The following is a 9790-nucleotide window of genomic DNA, read 5'->3' as shown; positions in this document are numbered from 1 at the left end:
GGCCAGTAGTTCCTTTCAAATGATCCTAGGGCTTGCATGTACTCCATGGGACCTCTGCCCCACCCCACCCCCCGCCTGTCTTTGAGCAGAAGACCCCATGCCACATCACAAGCTGCAGCAATGCTCCCAGGGATCCTAAGCAGTTTGCTAAACTCTCAAGCTCCTCTACAAATGTCTGCCCCCATTTGAACAGCCTTGCCACTGTCCATTCCTTTGTAGGAACATTCTCTGGGCTGGTGATCACCTGATGTTTCCAACTCCCAACTCTCATCATCCCTGGCCATGCTGGCTGTGCTGGAGAGCCAGTGTGGTGTAGTGGTTAAGAGTGGTAGTCTCGTAATCTGGGAAACTGGGTTCGCGTCTCCGCTCCTCCACATGCAGCTGCTGGGTGACCTTGGGCCAGTCACACTTCTTTGAAGTCTCTCAGCCCCACTCACCTCACAGAGTGTTTGTTGTGGGGGAGGAAGGGAAAGGAGAATGTTAGCCGCTTTGAGACTCCTTAAAGGGAGTGAAAGGCGGGATATCAAATCCAAACTCTTCTTCTTCTGTGGCTGATGGGACTTGGAGTCCAGCCATATCTGGAGGAGATCCAGTTGGGGAACATTGCTCTGTAGAGCTCTTCTTTGGGATGCCTTTGTCTTCAAGGGTTTTGTGGGGATGAGGTGATGTTATTTATTGGGTCGATTATTATTAATACAGAGATTGTACATTCTTGGTTCTTCAGAAGTGTCTGCAGCCTCTTACGACTCCAACCTCTTTTTTATTTTGGATACTTTATTCTATATTGCCCAAATCCAGAGATTTCTTCCTTTTATCAGCTGATAACTGAAGCGCCCAGGTTTTTTTCTATTCAGTTAAATGAAGTGTGTAATTTGGTGGATGGAAACAGATGCATACTTCCAATATCTCCTTCCACTGAAGTGGAAGGGCAGATCTATTCAGGCAGGAGCAAAGGCTGAATTGACACACGCAGGCTCAGAATCTGAGGACTGCAACACTTTGTGATGGCTTCCACACATGCAATAGTAATGACAGATCAAACACTACAAACAGAAAATCATTAACTTCAATAGAAGCTCACACAGTCAGCTGTGACTTAGCAGTGGTTGAGCAACTGACTGGAGAAACACTGAATGACATATATGTATGTGGGTGTGATTTAGCCCTAAACCTTTCCATTCTGCCAAATGAAGTATTCTGTATAACCCAGAGGTCTGCATATGTCTCCAGAGGGAAGTTCATTGTATTGATGAGATACCTTCCTTTGAAATTTGTGAAGCAGAAAAATGAAACAAATAATTTAGCAAACTTACGTATTTATACGTTTGCATTTATTTGACTTGACAAGATCCAGCCATGGGCAAATCTTTAGAAATTCAACATGCTATTAATACATAATGACAAAGAAACTGATTATTTGTTAAATGTCCAAACATTGCTTCCAACACCTGGTAAATAATTTCTAATTTATCATTCTAAAATGAGTTTCAGCTAAGTAGAAAAGAATGCAACTTTCTTTATTTGAAAGGGGCACAACCTGACCAAAGTTAAGCACGTTTAAGCATATTAAGCATATTAATTCTAGCTACTTTCTGTATGGCTTCAGCATGTTTTTCAGTCCCCACAATCTCAGATTGTTTTTAGAGTGCTTGACTTTGTTGAATCGTGCTCTTCCAAATTAACAAACACACATCCAGCACTCAAAGTCTTTGCCCAACAATATCGATGGAATTTTAAAATACTTACCTTTTGGTGCATCATGCCATAATTATTACAAGGAGAGAGGTGAGTTGTGTTTTTTTTAAAAGTTTTTTCCATATATTATGCTAATCAATATGATAAAAAATATAATCCTGTGGACCAAGGATTTTGAAAACATTTTACATGTGCCACACACATAATTATTTTCATTGATATTTGGAGCCACACTCCTTTTGAAGAGGTCATTATCTCGCCCTCTTAGAGGCAGGACTGTAATCTGAAGGGGGGGAAATAGCTTTGTCTGGTAACAGAAGGGTTAAGCCATTTCCCCCCTCACTTTGCCCGTTTCAAATTACAATGAGAAGCCTCTTCTCTCCCAGCAGGGTTGTGCTTACATTAGCTTTTAGATCTCTCTTGAAGGGAGCTGCTATGTTTTTGCCTGCTAGAGGTGGAAATAACAGTTAAGGAACTCAAAGGGGTTGGGTGGATTTTCAGCAGGGTCTCTCTCTCTTCCCCTCTTCCCTGAATGAATTCAGGGAAAGGCCTTTTAAATGTTTGGTGCATGTTTCAGATTTGCTGGACATTAAGGAGAGAACTTAGGATGTTAATGGTCTCAGCTGATTATTAGGGGGGAAATTAGATGTTACACCACCAAGCTGCAGCTCAGACCAGGAAAGAAAGAAAGGTGGGAGAAGAGTCTTAAGCAGTTAATTGAGCTGAAAACATTGCAGGAGAAGACTGCTCTGAGAATGCCTCCTGTGTGTGACTGAAGATGGTCTGTCGCTTAATAGAACCACATCCCCCAAAACTGGTTCTTTACGGTTCTTTACAGGAATGCCTGCATCAACTAACCAAGTTCTGGTCCTCTGCTCCATCAATGCAGAAAAAACAGTAACAACAGTGGAAAATTGGAAGTCCGAATTTCAGCTTTCTTAGAAAGAACTGCGCCCCGACACATCCTGTAATATTTAAATAAGCGGAGAAATAAAACCAGCAAGATGTTGTGCTCAGAAATGACAACGTTGACATGAAGAATAGGTAATTTACAGTTCACCTCTTTTTTTTTGCCCCCTACCCCCCAGCCACCAGGAAAGCAGACCTCATAAGAAAAAGTAGAAGGTGGAAGAAAGGGATTACATTTTTGTTGTTTTTATTTATTTTGCATATTGAGATTTATATATATATAAATATGGACAAAACTGTGCTCAAAGCTCTGGTGAGCTTACTCTGGAATTGTTGGATTCTAATGGGTTCTGTGAAGGCAGGCATAGGAGACAATCACGTCCACTCCAGTTTCATTTACAGGAGATTGCGGAACCATGAAAGAAGAGAGATCCAGAGAGAAATTCTCTCCATCCTGGGTTTGCCTCACAGACCCAGGCCATTTTCACCTGGAAAGCAAGCTTCCTCAGCACCCCTCTTCATGCTCGACCTCTACAATGCCATGACAAATGAAGAATATACTGAAGAACTGGAGTATTCACTCAGGGGATCACTTGGCGGAGAGAGCAAAGGGCTGAGGAAGGGGTACCCAGCATCTCCAAATGGATACTCTCGGAGAATACACATATCTCGCACAACTCCGCTGACTACACGGAGCCCTCCCTTAGCTAGCCTGCATGATACCAACTTTCTGAATGATGCAGATATGGTCATGAGCTTTGTCAATTTAGGTATGTTGCTTTCTTTCTTTCTGATACGTTCCTCTGTGTTTGACAAGCTAGGAGCCAGGACCTAGAAGCTGGCTTCTGTCATGGCCAAATTGGTCCCTGGAAGGCGTATTAATAATACAAGCTGATGTTGAGCTAATGCTAAAACAGGCTACATTGTAGGTGGTCATGGGGTGTGTAGGTTTCTCTCACTGTTTATGTTAAAGTCAGTTTTTATAATTCTCCTCTCTCGACTTCTTTCCTTGATGTAATGAAGTTGTGTAGCTTTAGGCTAGTAGCAAGGGTTTTTATTTGGTGTTTTTTTGGTAAAATCTTTTTAAAAATAAGCACGTGAGTTGGTGGATTATGCACTACAAAAAAAAAAACCCTTAAAGGAATAGGAAGTTGAAGCGTGTTATTTGAGAGTTACAGAATTGTGTGGGAGAAGAAGCAAAAGGACAGACAGTTTGGAAGATAAATTTTAGTTGTTTCAGAGATTATAGATAGTGATTCAGCCTTACCTTGTGCAGCTTTACTTGGACATAACTACTGTGGACATAACTAGTGTGGGTTATTATTATTCTCTAGTAATTGTGCATAAGATTGCAGCCTTATAAAGATTTCACATCTCTTGAGATTTTTGTTGCTTTTCCTATCTAAGAGGAAGATCTGTGGTGAATATTCTTGTATTGTGGGATTCACTGCCTTTCCTTTGTTGTTATTTTATAGCCACAGTTCTCATATTTGTCTAAGTCTGGGAGCCCTCCCCCCCATGCATATTTGAAAAATATTAATTCTATAATATTTAGAATCAGAAACATAATGAATGGAGCATGTTTTAGAGTCTTCAGTTTTTGAGTATATGATTCAGGGAGGAATATAACTACAATACACTGCATAATGAAATAATCCACATGCCCACCTTGCAATAGAAAAGGTCAGTTTAAGAATGTTGTTAGTAAGCAATTGTTTACCAGTTTGCCAGTTTTCAGTTCAAGGGGGAAAATATCTTGCATATGCTGTTCTCTAGTAAGGAGCGTGTGTTCAGCTCTTCAAAATAACCACAACAACATTATTTCCCCTAGTATACAGCTATTCTTTCCAGCATATGACCTGAAATATCTTGCAATGGCTGTGTCTTGTAAATAGCATCTTCTGAATTTTTATTCGCTATAGTGAAGTTACTCCAGTCCTCAGTTGCTAATACCTTATGTCCTAGAAAGCACCAAATGACAAAGTTCAGCTGCTATAAGAATAACAATATTTTACCAGTTCTTTGGTAGCAGAAAGCTGATTTCAAATCTCTTTGAAAATGTACTATTGTGTGCTTTTTAAGGCAATTGCAGTCCGGATTTTTGTTTGTTTTTGTAAGTATAACTAGTCCTCAGGAGTTTCATTTCTCGCATTCCTTTCAAATGTTGTCCTACTGTTACCTTTGCTTTGCCCTTATCTGTAGCTTGATTTAACTCCTGTGCCCAAAGTAAAGTTGAAATGGCTATATAGACCCACGCATATTTGCTAAGGGAAGCCAATGATTCCAAAAAGTACCAAGCAAGTGTTTAAATTTATGCATTTTAACAGAGATCCTTGATGGAGGCAGATTGACGTATCACTTCGTATTCGTTTGCTCTGACTTCTATCAGGACTGAACTCCACTGGTTCAAACAGGATCATTCAGTAAATGAATGTGCTATTAAGGAAATACAGTACCTGCATTCCCCACGCCCGAATCCTTCATAGATCTTCAGGGGTTAGAGATTATGCAGAACACAGACAAAACTGTTACAAGATTTGCTTTACGGACTATTGTTTTTCTTATGAGTTAGATTCCCACCGACCCCCTCCTTAGATCGTTATTGCTTATATCCTACTACTTTGGAAGCACTTTAAGAAGCAGCTGCATATCAGAGTCTTTTTATGGAACCTGGAATGGAAGGCTTTTTTTTTCCTCTTGTGGTTACTATGTGCAGTCATTATTGAATTTCAAGCTTTATTAGGTTTCTATGAGCTGACCCAAAGTATGCTACAGTTTTTCACCCCTCTGTAGTTGTGCGTTATGTAGCTTCTAAAGCATTTCCCACTTTGCGACATTTATTTCAAAATATCAGTGTATAACGTGAGCTAACTAAACATTTTAATTTTAAACATAGCCTTCTGTCATTGCCATACAATTAAATTATGCTGCAATCCTATACCCACCTACCTGGAAGTAGGCAGCATGAAATGCCGTGGGACTTTTCTTCTAAGAAGACATGTATAGAATTGCAGGGTTAATCCTTTATGTAGGCAACTATCTTCTATTATTTATTTGAAAACCATCAGGCAATCTGGGTTAAGGTGTAAAAGGGAAAAGATGGGAGCGACAAATGGGCAGTCCTTGTTTTAACTCCGCAAGATTTGTTTTACAAAATAATTGAAGCTCTTTGTGACTGGAAGTATCACTGAAGTTCTTTGTGATTCGAGCTATCAGTCAGTTGCAATCAAATTGCTCTGTTTTGGAAGGAGCTGACCGTGTTTAAGTGGAGGGCTATTATCAAATTACAGTACATTAATCCCCCATGAGGTGATAAAAGAATTTGCATAAATCATTGCATTGCCAACTGTAACTGTTAAAAAACCCATATGCTAAAAATAACAAACGTGAAGTGCTAAGTCTTAGAAATGCTGTTTTCTGTGAGCTTGAGGTAATAAAATTAGTCTTGAGGGACACGTGTACTATGAGGCATTCCCGCCCCCCCCATTGAGGAACAAAAGGTGGTCATAATAATTATTCTGACAGAATAATTTTTGATAATGTTTGCATGCTTTGCTAATGAAATTTAGAAGTGCCTGAGGGGTTATTGAAATGCTAATTTTGAAATCAAGCTAGAGGGGAAAACGAAGTAATCTGCAATTAAGAGGATGTCTGCCTTTTCATCATCTCTGAATCCTGATTTCTTCTTCTTAAGAAGAGCAAATGTATACTTTTTTAAAATTTGTGTTTTCTTTTCTGCTAGTAGTATTCTCATTTACCGGTATGTTTATAATAATGTAACCTCTCATTCTGCTCTTCCCTTTCAGCTGACGTTTGTAACACTGAAATTGTCACCAAAAACCCTTTAAATTTATTGAGAAATAATTAACTTCAGTATTCTAGTACTCAGAGACAACCAGGACACCTTACTTAACAAAGATAGGTAAATCCATGCCTTTGTTACTATTGCCGTTATCTGATTATGGTAGACAAAAGCTAAGAATAGTTTTACCTCATAGTGCCCAGCTTCTCCTTTAAAAGGATCTCCTATAGATTGAAATAAAAACTTGCCAACATTTGGAGATTTGTTTCCATTTTTAGCTTAAATTTATTCATTAAAATTCATGTCAGATACGGAATCTGGTTGTTTTCACACCCCACCACTTTTTCTGTTGTGTACATTAGTTTTTGAAGAATTGTGCTTAAAAGCTGAACTGTATAACTGGCATGGGATTTTGATAACATGCCCCCCCCCCCCCCCCCGCTGTCAGGCAGGAAGGGGAGATACAGCATTCTGGAAGGGGTTTTCAAAATCTGTACTAATGTGTGATTCAATCCTGGTTGGAAATGTTGATGATAATAATAATAATAATTGTACTTAAGCACAGTTCTGTTCAGTGATTCACTGGTGAAATAAAAAGGTTGTCTAATGCCCCACTCCCAGGTGATCATTGGAGCTTTGTCTAAGACTAAGTGGATTGCCGACATAAAACTATCTACTCAGATAGACCTCAAAGGATCACTGGGGTTGGGGAACTAGGCTACCTTTTTATTTTACAAATGAGTTGTTGAATAGTGGAAGGCTCTTTACATTCTGTATATTACTTTCAATGAGACTCCCATGAGAGTGAAATAAATACAGGCAGTGGATGATTGATGCTTGGCGTATTGTTCCCACAGATAATTCCAAATTCAGTAGACACTATGATTGTACTTATCCTCAATTTTCTTTTGATTTACCAATACTGTCAAGCTGTAGGTTTGAGGATTGAAAAGCAAGGAAGTAATTTATTAGGGTAGTATTCCACTAAGTTTTATTCAGAGTACACCTACTGAAATTAATATCCATTAATTTTAATGGATCTACTCTGGTTAGAAATTTGTTGAATACCACCCTTAGTTAGATTCCACTGTAGATTTTCTGTATCAAATTCTTGAATGACCCCCCCCATTACAAGCAGCAGGAATAAGCTGAAGAATGGGAGTTTTTAATTCATCTTTTTCATCTTATCAACTACTATTATTTATATACCTCTCCATACTTCAAAGAAATTTCTGAAAGGTTTACACACATATATACAGCGGTACCTCAGGTTAAGTACTTAATTTGTTCCGGCGGTCCGTACTAACTGGGAATGCCTCATAGTACACGTGTCCCTGAAGCATCACTTTAGCTAATGGGGCCTCCTGCTGCCACTGCGCCGCCAGAGCACAATTTCTGTTCTCATCCTGAAGCAAAGTTCTTAACCTGAAGCACTATTTCTGGGTTAGCGAAGTCTGTAACCTGAAGCGTATGTAACCTGAAGTGTATGTAACCTGAGGTACCACTGTATATCACTAAGGAAAGACCAGGATCCTGAAAAGCATTGCAGAAACGCTAGGATTTACACATCTTGTGCAAAATGAGGGCCAATTCATAGGGTTTTGAGGTTGAGTTGCCCCACTTCATATTAGTAGGGCTCTCTTATCTTAATGAGGAAAAAAGTGACTTTTGGGCTATGCATGGAAACAGCCAGTTTTATATACTACTGTAACTGCCAGTAAAATTGGCAGCTACTGCTAGGTGTGGGATTTTTTTTTCCTTTTTGAAAGAAGCAACCATTTCCACAAGCAAGCAAACAAACCTGTGTTTCCTCCAGTACTCATAACATTCTGATTTATGCTCATGGTAGCATAACACCTGTTGCCTCTCTTTCAGTTTTCCACAAAAACATGTTTGCCACAAACTTGGCCAACTCAGTTGTGATGGTGGGAAGTATTGTCATACTAACCTTGGAAAACCTGTAAAAATTGTATTCTCTTTATTTGAAATGAAACCAAGTTAAATAGCATGTTTCTCTTACCTGGTAGCGCTCTCCCACATTTCCAATTTTGCCCCTCACCCCCATTTGCTGGTTAAGTATTATATTCACATAAAGAGGTCAGTCAGAAAGGTCATGAATGATTTTGAAAATTTGGTACAGAAAACAGGCAATTCACATTAATGAATGAGTTCTGAAATAGATATATGTGTGTGTGAGTTATGTGTACAGTTAGGACATTTACTCTAACAGTTCTGAAGTAATTGATCCAGCAGTGTTTTGAAAATATAAATTTTATTTTGTTTTTTCTCGTGGATTTGAAAGAGACTCAGCATCTTGGTTTGCCAGAAAAATATGAAAGAAATCACCAATAACCCAAGAGAAACTGATGTAGCAGATGGCTGGGAGTGTATGGTGAAGGGACATACATATGTGTAAAAATATGTACTGTTATTAATAGTTTTGCCATTAGGAAGGAGACTGATACAGTTCCGCTTGTTTTTTCAGTATCAGTTGCTTTTCAGACTAAACACAGACTTTGGGCGGGAAGCTGTGGGTTAGGTACAATACATGTCTTACTAGGGAAAAACACACTCATGCACATAGAAAACCTCATAGCAACCGTGAATAGCAATTAAAGTCATCCATAATAACACCTCTTGGTTGTTGATGCAACCTTTTGTTTCCTGGAAAACCATGTGGTGCGTAATATTCCTAACCAGCATGCCGGTTCCTACACAAAGACCTCTGTGACAGCTATCCCTGGCTATGATGAATAATAAGGCAGGCTATTAGGTATTTGCCATGTGAGGAAAGTGCTTGCATGAAGAATGACTCTCTAGCGGTGAGGTGGTGATTCTTTCCCTGCTTCCCAGGCTGCTCTTGAAAACCCTTCCAAAGAAACCTTTGGTTGGTTGGTTGGTTGGTTGGTTGGCTGGCTGGCTGGCTGGCTGGTTGATAGGCTGTGCTTAACTGCATGGCTCCATTAGCACTATACATTTAATGCAGTCATGTCTTCCCCCAAAGACCCCTGGGTAGTGTGGCTTGTTAAGGGTTCTGGGAGTTGTCACAGATCTACAGTTCCTTGGAAAGAGAGATTTACTCTGTTAAACCACTCTGCGATTTGTAGCTCTGTGAGGGAAATTGGCTCCCTTAGCAACTCTCAGCACCCATAACAAACTACAGTTCCCAGGATTCTGTAAATATAAAACATTAACGCAACAGAGCTGAAGTAGTGTTTAACAACAAGATCAACGCCCATAATACTATAGAAGATCTAGGATTTAAAACTGTGTTGATTGGTGCTCTTCGTGGAATGCCATCCAGAATCCATGGTAGATGTGGGATTTGAACTTGAATTCCAGGTGCATCTAAAATACTAGCTACTGCAACATAAGATCAAGCAG

The 9790-nt window shown here is 39.5% G+C and overlaps 1 protein-coding gene across 2 annotated transcripts in view; it reads left to right on the top strand.

Annotated features, from left to right (window-relative positions):
- The first annotated feature begins 2092 nt into the window (after positions 1-2092).
- Positions 2093-9790, top strand: part of BMP5 (bone morphogenetic protein 5) — a 56500-nt gene continuing 48802 nt past the window's right edge. The window contains exons 1-2 of one of the 2 annotated variants that reach the window (XM_080998025.1): positions 2093-2739; positions 3007-3374. In XM_080998025.1, coding sequence (XP_080854151.1) covers positions 2729-2739; positions 3007-3374 — 379 coding nt within the window. In that variant the 5' untranslated portion in view covers positions 2093-2728. Of the gene's footprint in view, positions 3375-9790 lie in introns of both variants that reach the window. The other variant, XM_080998024.1, reaches the window with a different exon arrangement.

Source organism: Podarcis pityusensis (assembly GCF_964106645.2).
Source record: "Podarcis pityusensis genome assembly, chromosome: 3".
NCBI classification, from domain to species: Eukaryota; Metazoa; Chordata; class Lepidosauria; order Squamata; family Lacertidae; genus Podarcis; species Podarcis pityusensis.
This window is presented reverse-complemented; position numbering and strand designations above follow the sequence as displayed.